We start from the raw sequence: 13,491 nt of genomic DNA on the forward strand, positions 1-13,491 counted from the left end.
TCAGTGTCTGCAGGGGAATAAGGTAAGGGAATCATTCTTACGGCTGCTTTTGAGGTATGGGTTTTATGGACAAGGAAAGGATCAATGGGATGGACGTATGCCACTGGGACGTGGCAACGAGTATTATGGATTATGGGAGTAATGAGGTTTACATGCGAAGGAAAGCATTCCTTTCTGGGTAATTGAACAATGATGCTTGTCGTTGATTCCCACTCTTGCTCACGAACAAGAAATCCTGTCTTTCATTTTAGCTGGGTGACTCTCCTTTTTCTCTTTCTCCCTTCTCCTTGAGTCGACGTACTCGAGCACCTCAAGCACCACCTCAAGTACTCTTCCCCTTCCCCTTCCCCTTCCCCTTCTTGTCCTCATTCAGCTCATCCATACGCATACCGACACCCAGCAAAAAAGCGACCCTCAGGGCCCCCACGCCGGCGAGGATGGCCAGATTCGCCCACTCCTGCCCCGTCACCCGGCTCCACTCCAGCCGGTTCTGCACATCGAGCGACCTCGCCACGGCACCAATAATCGCGACGTCCTGGACCAGGATCGCGCCCTGCAGACATCGCCAGACGGGGACGTCGGCCGGCCGCACGCGCAGCATCACGACCTGCAGAAACAGTGTTGAGAGGAGGTATCCCGCGCTGCTGTCGAGGAGGACAGTGGTTTCCGGGGCGGGCGGGATCGTTGCCGACGAGGCGTTGTACAGGCGTAGGATGGTCGAGGGGGCGAAGAGTTGGGTTAGCGCGCCGCTGAGCGCGATGAGCGGATCGACCGTGCTGAAGAAGATGCGGTAGAAGGGCGGGATTGTCGACATGGTTTTTTCTCGCTCTGGCTCTAGTCCCTAGGGATGGGGGGAACGGGGGCGGCTAACAAGAGCTGTACTTGGAAAGGAAAGGGGGTCAGGGATATCAATATCGATTCTGGCGCTTTTCTGAGGGTGGGCGTCGTGGTCCGCACGGAATGAGTCTGTCTGTCTGTCTGTCTGTCTCTCTGCCAAAGCCAACGATGAGGTTTACAGATCACCACGTTTTGAAAAGTACGAGATCTATACCCCTGGGAAGAGAAGAGAAGAGATGAGCTGAGAGAGATGGGAGGGAGTGCTGAGACAGTCCTCGAATGCAAGACGAGTGACCAACGAACAACTCTTTATATCATCCTGACTTTTGCCCGTAAGTCGCTGATGTGGATACATACCTAATAGTGATATGTACAGCGTCAAAGCGTCTTGAGTGTCTCCGCGCATTCGCCGGACCGTCATCACCACATAGGTACCGTGCACTGTGCGTCGGGAATCCCTGGCGTGAGGCTGAAACTGCGGCTGAATCCTGGATCCGTGGCTCGCTCCTCAGCGCGGAGTGGGAGGGAGAGGGGCCAGGGGGCCTTACGGGCTACTCGCGGATGGGTTGATGTCGTTTTCAATACCGGCGCCACGTATGTACATGAATAGAGCTATGTGTGTGAGAGAGAGAGAGTGAGAGATATGCTTCGCGTATTGACTTCTAACCAAAAAAAGAAAAAAAAAAGATGACTAGCGGGCGAGGGGAGAGTTCTCTCTCAAACAATGCTAAACAGAGTCTCGCAGTATACATATGCACTCGTCCAGATCACGACAGACACAACGCTTGTTTCATGGCCCTTGCGAGCTCGTCTCGCCGATCAGCGACCCGTCGCCTCTGGCGCCATGCCACAAAGTCATCGGGACGCACCAGGATCGCCCCGCAAGATGAAATCCCAGCAGCAGATTCGAGTCGGCCCGGTGGACACAGGAGATCGCCGTTAGGACCGACAACATACGTGGCAATCTCGACAGATAGCGCTGCAGACACTTTCCTCGCCGCTTCCACCCACGGAGTGCCGTCGCCTCCAGCAAATAATACAAAGGTCGTGCCACACAGGTCGAGGGTGGAAACGCGTTTGCCCTGGTGCTCGACCCACAAGTGAGGAACCCTCGTTCCAGGTCTCCCGTCTATCGAAAGGAGCAGACTCGGCCAGGTCCACGGCCTCCACGTCAGACCGCCCAGCGGAGAAGTGTCCTCGGTGCAGATGGCGCGACTTGTATAATAACAGCCGTGCCCGGAAAGCAGACGGAACCCCCTGGCAATGAGTCGAAGTAGCGCAAAGCGGCCCCGTGTCGAGATGATTCCATTCTCATCAGCCATGCTCGCTGAAAACTCCGCAGCCGCCCTCGCCACGGGAATCCGCTCCACATCGTACGTCTCCAGCAAGCGCTCGCTCGCATGCCCCCGGAGGATTGCAGCGAGCTTCCAGGCAAGATTGTGGACGTCTGCGATGCCCGTGTTTGCACCTTGGCCTCCCCACGGCGGCATTTGGTGTGCGGCGTCCCCCGCGAGGAATATGCGCCCCTGTTGCAATTGCTCTGCAACCCGCACTGACGGTTTCCATGGAAGGATACTCTTGATATCAATCTCAACATCACCGACGCCCAAAGCGAGGCGTAGCAGCTCTCTGCATTTCTCGGGTGGAAAGTCAGAAGGTTGCTCGCCTTTCGAGGGGTCATAGAGGAGGTGGAATACCCAGCGGTCGTCGTTGTTTATGGACGTTAAGAGGCCGGTCACTTCGGGTCGCTCGATCTTGCAAAGAGAAAACTCACGTCCTTGGACAAGATATTTGAGGTCGGCGTGGAAGAGGATATTGAGCAAATGGCCCATCGTACCCCGTCCAGTCGTTGCCACCCCCAGGTGGTTGCGGATCGGACTCTCTGCGCCGTCAGCGGCTATGAGATAGCGTCCTCGCACGGTCACATTGACGCCAGTCTGCCGATCCTTCAAGACGGCAGTAACGCTCTTTTCATCTTGCTCAACACTTAAACATTCCGTGTTGAACCTCACATCCACCCCGTGCCCCTTTGCAACGTCCAAAAGAACCGGCTCAATCATGTCTTGGGTGACAAATGTTCCATTCACTGGACTTAGGGGAGCAAGAAACCCAGTCCAGGGAAACTTTCTGAGACCTCCAGAGCGTGGTTTGGGTTCGATGACCTCCTTCAGAGAAGTGCCACGATAGATGCCCCCACTCGGTGACAATGACGCGCCAGCTTCATGGACGAGATCCTCGATTCCAAGCCGACGATAGAGCTCCATGGTTCGTGCATTGACACTGCGCGCCCGGGGATGGATCGACGTCCCTTTGTGGCGCTCAATCACCATGGAATGTATGCCGTGGTAAGCGAGGAAATTCGAGGCAGAGAGGCCTACAATGCCGCCGCCGATGATGATGACGGGGACATTTGTATCAGAGGACATTTTGCAGGATCTTCGAGTCTGGAGAGGTATAAAGCAGGAGGTCTTGTGGTCCTTTTCCGTGTCGCCAGAATGCTGTTAGCACCACAAGGGAAAACCACATCTTTATATGGAGGCAATGCATCGGGCAGGAATCAGCGTTGATGGGACATGAAGAGTATAGCTGGCAGGCCAATCAGGCCGTGGTGACGACAAGACCATCATTCGACCCTTGAAGACTGTTGTTTGACTTTGGGAGTTTCGTAGGGCCCCGAAGTTTAGAAAACTCGGGCCCGAAATCGTCCCCCGCTGGCGACCTGCTGGCCTCATCTCTCCCCGGTTCAATTACTGGCCGTTCAACTCCAAACTACACATATTTCAGCTGCTGTCCTCGACGGAGGACATTGGAATTGACGTCTTTGACCGTGTCTTTGGCCAAGAGCCTGAACCTGCGTTCATGCACGGACAACTCGAAGACTTGATGTTAGGGGCCGACGAGGCTGCGCAAAGGGGAGCAGTACCATCGAGAATCGAGACAAGTAGACGAGTGTGACGAATTGCGGATACAAGATTTTACTCCACCGTAATGATCCGCCGTACCAAGCCTTTCCGTAATAGGCAATTAATCCACTTCGCTGTTGTGTGGAGTAGATTTTTTGCTAGTCCATCGAGTTAGTGTTCAATCTCCAAAAAAATTCTGGAACAGAAGAATAGTCGGCGTTACTCTGTCCCACCCACTGAACATATTCTCTCACCTGCAACCTTTTGTTTTCGGTCCTGCAAATCTCGGACCTCAAGATGGCGAAGAAGAGCAAATTACTGGCTGCCCTGGATGCGCACCAAGGGCGAGATTACCAGGCCGAGAAAAGAAAGGCACAGGTGAAAGCGGCGGAGAAGCGGAAAAGACAGAAGCTGGAGACGGCGAAGCAAGGAGACACCGACGAGGAGGACCTGGCAACAAGCGAGAAGTTGGAAAATGGAGGTACACAGCCGGCCCAAGGTGACGACTTTGCGGGATTTGCAGACGAGGACAACAAAGCAAACGCAGATGATCAAGACGACGAGGAAGAGACCGCCAATGCAACAATTAACGGCGGTATTGCTTCCACGATCCCACAACCAGCCCTACCCATCGACGCCTCAGCCTCGGAAGCAGAGAACGAGTCCGACGTCCCCGTCTCCGACCTCGACGATACCGATCTCGAAGACACGATCCCGTACCAAAAGATGACCATCAACAACGGCCCTGCGCTGGTGGCCGCCCGCAACCGCATTTCCGTCATAAAAACCCCCAAATCGACGCCCTTCCACTATCACAACTCCCTGGTATCGGATCTCCCGTCCACGTCAGAGGCCGTCCCGGACCCCAACGACGACCTCACGCGCGAACTCGAATTCTACCGCATCGCCCGCACCGCCGTCGTCTCGGCGCGGGACCTGCTCCGCGCCGAGAAAATCCCCTTCTCCCGTCCCGCGGACTACTTCGCAGAGATGGTCAAGAGCGACGAACACATGGGCCGCGTCAAGCAGAAGATGTACGACGAAGCTGCGAACAAAAAAGCCGCAGAGGAGGCGCGCAAGTTGAGAGACGCCAAGAAGTTTGGAAAGGCGGTGCAGGTTGCGAAAGAGCAGGAGAGGGCCAAGGAGAAGAGGACGACGCTCGAGAAGATCAAGGAATTGAAGAGGAGTGAGTCTTGCCCCCCTCCCCACAACCCTCCACCCTAACCTTTTCCCACCGAGATGGCTTTTCCCGTCAGATCTGTGTGGCTAGGCTACTAACACGATTTTCCGTCCCATAGAACGCAAGGGCGCCGACACCGGCAAAGTCACCGAGGGTAACCTAGACGACGAGCTCTTCCAAAACATCGACGTGGAGAATCCAGCCGCCAAAGATCGGTCGGGCCGTGATCGCGGTGTCGGTAGTGGCCCCAACCCCAAGCGACAAAAGCGCGACCAGAAGTACGGCTTCGGTGGCAAGAAACGGCACGCAAAAAGCGGCGATGCCATCAGCAGCGGGGACATGCGCGGGTTTTCGGCGGCTCGAATGAAAGGCAAGGGCGGCAAGGGCAAGGCAAAAAGGCCTGGCAAGAGCAAGAGGCTGGCTACTCGGTGATGCTTAGCATGAGTCACCATTTGGGAGGAGCCACGACAACAGACAAGACTTGTCACAGGAGTTAATTCTCTACAAGAGACACAATGCTATGTCGAAGCACATGGGGGGTATCACAATCATACAGACAAACACAGTGCAAAAAACTCCCCAACCAGGCACGGCCACCAGATTCAGAACGCCTTCCCGAAATGCTGCTGCAAGAGCCTTGACCTGCTCTGCTCAGACAACCCACTGTCCCAGGAATGCTTGCAGATGACCCGTCTGATGCTGTCGACCAACTCGCTTGGCCTCTTGGGCAACCAAGTCGAGCATCTCTTGCGCCTCCGGCCCAGGCGGTAGCTCTGGCAACGCGTCGGCACCTAGATGACCATTGAGCTGTCGACTGGGACTATCTTCGCGACTGGGCCCCGAATCTACTGTGGTTTCTCTCAAACCACTGGGTGGTAGCGGACCAGGTTGTCGTCGAGCTACTGGTGATGAAATGGGAACATCACTCATCACCTCGTCTTCGTCCTCTTCCACGGTGCCTCTCGCGCGCTTGTGTGATTTGCTAGCTCCGCTCGGACGAAGCACAGACTTCATTCGATGCCGCTGGGGTTTCCCCCCGCCAGGTTTTTGGGGAGTCTTCATGGTCTCATCTGCGACCACATCGGCAAGAGTAGCTTCCAACTCGTCGTATATTCTCCGGGTAGACCAATTGAACTTCTTTCGGAGTTTTGCCTCGTTCATTAGTTTCAATAATGGCTCTGCTGAGCGCTCAAACGCGGCCACTGCGTCTTCGTGTGATCCATCGAACGCAGGCAACTTCTGTAGCTCCGTGGCGGCTTCGTCGATTCCACAGTGTCGCATATTGAAGTTCGCTGACTTCCGGAGTATGTTTAGCATATCCCATATAGGTCTGGTCCAGTCAATGGGCTCCGGCCTGGTCTCGGTCGCGCTGCTGGAGGCTGCCTCAGAACTTGCTTCGGAAGCGTCACCATCGGACCCTTCTGACGTGCCCTCTCTGTCCTGGTGTGTTTCTTCCTGTGCTTCTTCCCCCTCTTCTTCCTCACCTCCATCGTCTTCCTCCTCTTCCGACGAGTCTGAAGCCTCTGGTAGGCCATTCTGATTGACTCTTGCCAAGGCCGTCTTCAATACCTCCAGTTCGTCTGCGTAAGTCTCGGCTAAATGTTTCCATAAATATGTCTGGGACCAGTCGATCCCTTCCCTCTCTTCAAGCATCTGCTTCAGCAAGAAGCGATGATGTTTATGAATCATTTCCATGGCTTCGTCATCGTCATTAATCCTGTAACCCGTGTGCTTCTGGTATGCGGTAAGAAATGGGTCGATCATGAATCCCAGCTTCTGGCGTTTCCGTCCAAGCTTCTGGTGCTGATCAACCATGAAATAAAATAAATCAATAGCCTCTAAAGTGTCGTTGAAATGACTCAGATAGCGATCTGAGGGTGAAATCTCGTACCAGCCCGCCTTGCCTGCAGCCCAAATAACGGGCTTCCCGTTGTCATCTTGACCAAAGCTGTAATTCGTAACGTTGTCGATCTTTATACGTGCATATAATGGATCTTCTATCAAGGCTGGTAGAAGTCATCAGCACCTGCTTCAGGTAAAACGGACGAAACTGCGTACCAAGATGTTCCTGCTCATCGTCCAACGGCATCAACTCCCCCACAACACAGAGTGGTGCCTCTTCCGAAGCCTGTAGAAGGTCTGCATAGCGGCCTTTTCCTTGGTAGAATATTTTTGTTTCTCGCAATGCGAAGTCCGGCCAATCATTGACATCATCGGGGACGGGGTCGAGGGGTTTTAGAACTCGTTCTTCAGGTCGTGTGGACATATCCAGAGGATACCGCGAGGCTCATGCTGCGAGCCAGGAACTGCGCTATAGAGCAGGTAAGGAGAGGGGTCTCATCGGCATCTCGCAGTCGGTTGTCACTTGCAATGGTTAGGTAGTGTCGATGGTGAGGTTGAACCGTCGTAAGGAGTGGGTGGCAGAAACGATCAACGCGCATTATGGTGAGCAAAGAGAAGGAGGCTGGAGGCTGGTAGTGGGAGAGCCATGGCTAGAGGCAGGGTTTTACAATTTTGATTGGCTGAGCGGAGGGTTAAACTTCGATGATCACGTGCGGCTCCACTAACTTTTCCGTGAACTGATTTGTTTCCAAAGTCCTTCTCGAAGCCTGCGCTGCGTTTTATCCCTAGAGTGAAAAAGCAGACCAACCCCCAGGGTGGCAGTAAGGTGCAGCTCTGCGACCGGAAGACTCCCTGTGTCGCATGAAGCCGGCCTTCATCCTCAAGATGGCCCAGCCAGCTGGAAAAGTCCTCGAGGGCGTCTTTGGTGAGGCCAATTCCTCTCCTCAGACCCTCCCCATCGTTTTCCAGTGCATACCCTAACTAGCCACCTATCTGTTAGCCATCAGCAAGCCTCCTAGCATCTCTTCCGCTCAAGTGCTTCGAGACCTCCAGCACAAATTTGCGGAATCTAAAACCTTCGCCCCTTTACTTGAAAAGACCAGAAAAGCCCAAGAGGAACAGGAGCGACACCAGCCTAAGCGCCGGAAGAGGGGCAATGACCAGATATTCAAGATGGGCCATGGCGGGACTCTGGACCCTCTTGCAACCGGCGTCTTGATTGTTGGACTCGGCAGAGGGTCGAAATCGCTCCCTGACTTCCTCGGCTGCAAGAAAACGTATGAGACGGTTGTGTTATTCGGGAAAAGCACCGACACTTACGACATCATGGGGAAGATAGTGGCAGAGGCTCCGACAGAAACCATCTCTCAACAAGTGGTCGAAGACAGATTGACACGCTTCCGGGGAAAGATGAAACAGATTCCCCCGATTTACAGCGCAATCAAAATCGATGGAATGAAGCTTTACGAGTATGCAAGAAGTGGGAAGGAATTGCCTAGGGAGTTAGAAAGTCGGGAGGTCGAGATTTCGGAATGCACACTACTTGACTTCTACGGCCCTGGAGAGCATGATTTCAGGTGGCCAGCAGAGGAAGCGAGTGAGGAAGAAAAAGCTGTGGCTCAAAAGCTGATGGCCGGAGCTGAAGCAACAAGGAAAACCGTGGAGCAAGAGCCAGCACCCACCACCTCTAAGAGCCCCTCTGATGAGAGGTACAAAGAACAGCGCAAAAGCAACCAGCTACCTCATGATAAAAAGGCAGAGTTACATACACACCATCTCCCGACACAAGAAGCTCAGCCTGCCAATGCCCCCGCAGCGCGCATCCGCCTCACTGTGAGCAGTGGCTTCTACGTGCGTTCATTTGCGTATGATCTAGGTATCGCTTGCGGTTCCTATGGCACGATGGCAGCCTTGGTACGAAGTAAGCAAGGCGACTACACAAGTGTTCACCCTACTCCAGAAGGCTTCGTGCCTGCGCTTACATACTACGATCTGGAAGCTGGCGAGGATGTGTGGGGTCCAAAAATTGCAGACATGCTGGAAAAATGGATGGAGACTCATCCCGCCCCTTCCAACGAGAACAGGCCTGGTAACCGCGATCGATCAGAAAGAGATCATGGTCACAAGAGGTTCGACGGTAGGCAAGGGAACAACCGGCATAAGAGGGCCTGGGGTGGTCAGAGACGTTGGGAAGGGCAAGAAAGATCGAAGCGGCGCAACAGTTCGTCCCCCGAGTAATGAACGCCTGGTTATGTGTGGAACGCCCAGGAAGAGGAGTCTATGCTGGGGGACGACGACACGTTCATATGCGTCTCGTCCTTTGTAAGTGTACTATCGAATTGCACCGTAAAGTTGTTGCCGAGAAATCCGCCTCTGGCTTAGGCGGTCCTACCGTTTTAGGTATGGTCAGGGCTGGGCGCGCCGCCGCTTTTGACGTCTATAGAAACCCACCTCGCCGCGTCCTCTTCAACTCTCTTCCCGTCAACCTGCTTTCCTTCCAAGTTCTCGGTCTCAGCCCTTGCGCTCGTTGGAAAACTGTTGTCACCCGGCGATAGTCATGTCGGCGTGTCACATGTGGATTCACACTTCATAACCACTGAATCAGGTGTTGAGCGTTGTTCCTGGGTTGTAATGGGTTGCGTCGGCGCCTACACTTCTACAGAAGCATGTTCTGGCTGTCTGGTCGGGATGGGATGAAAGTTAGTCTTGGCGGCCGCAATTTGGACGGCGAACTTTCCGGTACCCAGGATATGTTCCAGTCGGAATCTTGGTATTCTCTACGGAAATCTCAATGGCTTCTCTGTTTCGTTTGGGCCAACTACTAAGAGGTAGTGCCGGCACATATACAATCCAAAAGCAACTACACGAATCCATTTGGCTGGCAAAGTATGTTGTCTTGGCGCTCACCGTTCTCCCGACTGATTTTGATTTCGTAGGAGCCACAGTGAGCAAACCGTCGTTATCAAAAGCGTTCGGCACTTTCGTCTCGACAATGAGCGGGCAGTTCTCAAACGCTTTCAAGCCAGGACATCCTCTCTCCGGCCTCTGATCGACGAGATACATGACCCTGCCGATACTCCAGCACTCGTACTGAGACATCTCGATGACGACCTCCGGAGAGCATCTGCATCCCAACGGCTCACTAAGTCCGAAATCAAATACGTCGCCAAAAGTGTCCTCGAGGCCCTAAAGTTGCTGCACGAGGAGCATTACGTACACACAGGTCTGTCGTTTGTACATCCTCAAGCTTGCAAGGGACGCCACTGAATCTCACATAGATGTCAAGTTAGATAATGTCTTGGTCAACTACGGAAAGGGAGAACATCGTTTCACCGACGTCCAGTTGAGTGATTTGGGAAACACTGTTCCTGACAATTCTCCTTGGGCAAGAGATTGTGACATGATCGGGGCACCAATCTGGCGAAGCCCTGAAGCAATGCTCCAAATCGGTTGGGGAACTCCAACTGACATTTGGTCCTTTGGTGCTATGGTGAGTCCGAATCCTGGGTATACTTAACAATTGATAACCTGACTCTCTACGTGCAGCTCATTGCGCTGATCTATGGCGATGACTGGTTTATATTTAAACCAGATGTGCCTGCTGACCATGAGGAGTACGAATTGAGGATTCTCATGAGGCAGCATCAATTTTTTGGACCATTTCCAGCGTCTCATGGAGAAATAGCGAACGATGATGTTTTAGCCATCCTGGATTATGTCATGGACAGCGTACCACCCGAGAAGATGAAGCCTTTTGGACGTATTGCCGAGCGAGAGGTGTCCAAGGAAGACAAGACCTTTTTACTCAAGATAATGAAGCTTGATCCGAGAGATAGGCCTACGGCGAAGCAGCTTGCGGAGGATGAGTGGTTTAAGGGTAGTTGAAGATTCAGATGCGGTTCTGCGATTTTCCATATTAGGTCAGCCTCATGAGTGGCCCAGGCCAGTATGAAAAGAGAGCGTATAATATATCTTGAGTGTGAATTCTGCACCGTTTCATTGTGAGTTCTCTTATCTGTTCGCTTTGCTGTTTCAGCGATTGTAGGAGCTCCTTTTGCTGTTGCTCAGAGTCTTTCCGCTGTTGCTCAGAGTCTTTCCGCTGTTGCTCAGAGTCTTTCCGCTGTTGCTGAGAGTCTTTCCTTTGTTGTGGTTCCAATGGTCCCCATTAACAATACCCTCTGTTTCTCTGACTCTCGCTTTTGTTCTAATTGTGCCAGTAATCGCCTCTACTGCTCCAACTGTCGTTATAGATTTTAAATTTCTCTGCAACCTGCGTTGAAATGTAAACGCCTGCGCCGAAAGGACGCAGTGACGTAGGCCAAGCCGCCCCAATGATTTGCCGATCTATTCCCTTTTCGCCTCGCAAGGCGGCCAGGCTGAACGGAAAAACTCATGCAGGTACATCCTTGTCCCTTGTACTATTAGGATACCCGAGTGCGCCTCACCTCGCATTCTTTTCATGTTTGTTACCCGCGCTCACTAAGTCGTGTGCCTGTGACCTTCTCCCTTTCGTTATTTATTGTGCTTTTGCACGCCTGCCTTTTATACACCATGTCAACCTGATCTCAACCACGCTCTTTATATTAGCGTTTATTTCTGCGTATTCGTCTCTGCTCACTGCTGTCGTTCAGCATGGGATCCCTGCCAGCCGAATCTCGACCCTTGTCATTCGCTGCCTTGAAGGCCAAAAAGGCACCTCTCAAGATTGCCACCAAGGTTGTCACAGTGAATTCAGCTGCAAAGCCAGCCGCAAAACTTGTCCCAACTGTCGCTTCCACCAAGCCTGCGTTCTCCCGCAAAACTCTCAGCAATGGACATGCCCGCATCACAAGCGCGCCGCGGAAGTCGAGCACTCCAGTTTCAGTGCATTCCAGGCAGAACAGTGGAGAGCCGACCGAACGAATAAAGAAAGAAAGACAAAATAGGACGAAGAGAGCATCTCCTGCTGTGTCGACGCCGAGATTAACAAGCTCCGATGATGAGAGCGAAGAAGAGGGCGACAAGCCTAGAAAGCGAATCCGCCTCGATCGCAAAGACAGCATAGACGAGAAGCGCAAAGTTAGGGATTTCGCAGCCTTTTCTCAGGAGGATGGAAGCGGCTTTCACATGGTGCATGCGTTCGACATCGCAAACAACACCCTTACAGAACATGGAAGAGACAAATACGAGGCATTCTTCACAGCCTTGGAAGGGGATGAGGATGAGTGCCCCACGATCGAGCTCCAGTACCCGACTTCTCTGCAGAGTGAGAAATACCAGTTGGTCAAGCCTACCGACTCTTCTGATTTCAAACCTCTGGACGAAATCGAAGCAACCATGAAAATCGTGGCAGAGTATTATCTCGACAATGAGTCCGCAGAAAAAGTCACCAGCGATGATGGATCAGGACTTGTACAACAGCTTCATCGACAAGCCCTCCTTGGAATGAGAGGGCGAGTTGGAGCTCAGTCAAAATATGTCAAAGTGGTGGAGACATTCAACTCGTTGGTGGCTGACAAGCGCAAGGATGGGACGATCGCGAAGAAACTGGATCAGATGCGCCGCGTTGATCTCAGGTTAGTCGAGCATATCATCAAGAACCAGATCTACGCTCGGACAGTGTCGCCCCAAGTCAATCTTGTGAGACATTATGAAAGCTTTTCCGACAATGTCTACGGCGAACTCCTACCTAAATTTCTGAGCCGCATATTCAAGGAGACGAACCTCAAGTCCGATCAGGTATTTATTGATCTTGGCTCCGGTGTCGGTAATTGTGTGCTTCAAGCCGCCCTGGAGACTGGAGCCGAGTCATGGGGATGTGAAGTCATGGACAACCCCAATATTTTGGCCCAGCTACAGGGCGACGAATTCCCAGCTCGCTGCCGGCTCTGGGGCATCAAACCGGGCGAGGTCCACCTCATTCACGGCAACTTCCTCACTAACGAACAAGTCCGGCAAGTTCTCAAGCGAGCAGACGTGGTCCTGGTGAACAACCAAGCCTTCACCGCCGAGTTGAACGACAAACTCAAGTACGTTTTCCTCGACCTCAAGGAAGGATGCCACATTGTCAGCCTGAAGCCCTTCCGGTCCCCAGCGCACAAGATCAAGGATTCCAACGTCAATGACCCTGTCAACGTGTTAACGGTTGTGGAGAAGGAACGGTGGAGTTCCATGGTCAGCTGGTCAGATGATCCGGGGAAATGGTATCACCACCGCAAAGACTCCAGGGAGCTGAACGCCTTTGTAGAGAGTATGGGTGGATCCGAAAACTGTTAGAAGCGAACGGTTCCGCGGAGAACGAGGGCTGTTACTCGGCGGAATGCATGATTCTGGCATCGGGATGGTCTTCGATCTACTTTGGTTTAAAACGACTTGATGAACAACTTGCATAGCGCCGGTTATCGAGGACACCATGCATGGGACAATGTGGGGATGAAATGACAGCACTGCTAGATGTGTGATTGACTGATGGCCAGGTGCCATTTGCATAGTACTTGAATTCAACAAGCGCTCGTTAAAACATTTCTGGCTCTTGAGAATGTCACCCTGTATCATCCACTTGTCAATGACTCGGATCCAATCAAGCAAGACGTAGAGGTGAGGGCTACTTACCATTCCTTGGGGTTTCTGTAGGTGTTCCGGCAAAATGTGTGGCAGACATAGCCCGTCTCTTTTACCTGGCCTGGTGGACATCCCGATGCCTGTGACGAGGCTAGGGGGAAGCAGCGGTTGTGAGCCTCTCGAAGATGC

The 13,491-nt window shown here is 52.9% G+C and overlaps 7 protein-coding genes across 7 annotated transcripts; 4 read left to right on the forward strand and 3 right to left on the reverse strand.

The window, feature by feature from the left end:
• Positions 1–322: 322 nt before the first annotated feature.
• AYO21_00927 (hypothetical protein) lies at positions 323–814 on the reverse strand (the record flags this gene model as incomplete). Its single annotated transcript, XM_022650914.1, has 1 exon — positions 323–814. One exon carries the CDS (start codon positions 812–814, stop codon positions 323–325), a length of 492 nt encoding a protein of 163 aa, XP_022516917.1.
• Positions 815–1,604: 790 nt separating this feature from the next.
• AYO21_00928 (hypothetical protein) lies at positions 1,605–3,263 on the reverse strand (the record flags this gene model as incomplete). The annotated part of the gene is made up of 1 exon (XM_022650915.1): positions 1,605–3,263. The coding sequence occupies one exon, from the start codon at positions 3,261–3,263 to the stop codon at positions 1,605–1,607; it is 1,659 nt and encodes a 552-aa protein (XP_022516918.1).
• Positions 3,264–4,037: 774 nt separating this feature from the next.
• AYO21_00929 (hypothetical protein) lies at positions 4,038–5,352 on the forward strand (the record flags this gene model as incomplete). The annotated part of the gene is made up of 2 exons (XM_022650916.1): positions 4,038–4,926; positions 5,039–5,352. 2 exons carry the CDS (start codon positions 4,038–4,040, stop codon positions 5,350–5,352), a joined length of 1,203 nt encoding a protein of 400 aa, XP_022516919.1.
• Positions 5,353–5,571: 219 nt separating this feature from the next.
• On the reverse strand, positions 5,572–7,186 carry AYO21_00930 (hypothetical protein; the record flags this gene model as incomplete). Its single annotated transcript, XM_022650917.1, has 2 exons — positions 5,572–6,926; positions 6,979–7,186. The coding sequence occupies 2 exons, from the start codon at positions 7,184–7,186 to the stop codon at positions 5,572–5,574; spliced, it is 1,563 nt and encodes a 520-aa protein (XP_022516920.1).
• A 461-nt stretch (positions 7,187–7,647) lies between these two features.
• AYO21_00931 (tRNA pseudouridine(55) synthase) lies at positions 7,648–9,000 on the forward strand (the record flags this gene model as incomplete). Its single annotated transcript, XM_022650918.1, has 2 exons — positions 7,648–7,687; positions 7,748–9,000. 2 exons carry the CDS (start codon positions 7,648–7,650, stop codon positions 8,998–9,000), a joined length of 1,293 nt encoding a protein of 430 aa, XP_022516921.1.
• Positions 9,001–9,553: 553 nt separating this feature from the next.
• AYO21_00932 (hypothetical protein) lies at positions 9,554–10,647 on the forward strand (the record flags this gene model as incomplete). The annotated part of the gene is made up of 4 exons (XM_022650919.1): positions 9,554–9,648; positions 9,699–9,985; positions 10,041–10,252; positions 10,309–10,647. 4 exons carry the CDS (start codon positions 9,554–9,556, stop codon positions 10,645–10,647), a joined length of 933 nt encoding a protein of 310 aa, XP_022516922.1.
• Positions 10,648–11,394: 747 nt separating this feature from the next.
• On the forward strand, positions 11,395–13,017 carry AYO21_00933 (hypothetical protein; the record flags this gene model as incomplete). The annotated part of the gene is made up of 1 exon (XM_022650920.1): positions 11,395–13,017. One exon carries the CDS (start codon positions 11,395–11,397, stop codon positions 13,015–13,017), a length of 1,623 nt encoding a protein of 540 aa, XP_022516923.1.
• Positions 13,018–13,491: the final 474 nt, after the last annotated feature.

Source organism: Fonsecaea monophora, assembly GCF_001642475.1.
Source record: "Fonsecaea monophora strain CBS 269.37 chromosome Unknown Scaff3, whole genome shotgun sequence".
Classification (NCBI taxonomy): domain Eukaryota; kingdom Fungi; phylum Ascomycota; class Eurotiomycetes; order Chaetothyriales; family Herpotrichiellaceae; genus Fonsecaea; species Fonsecaea monophora.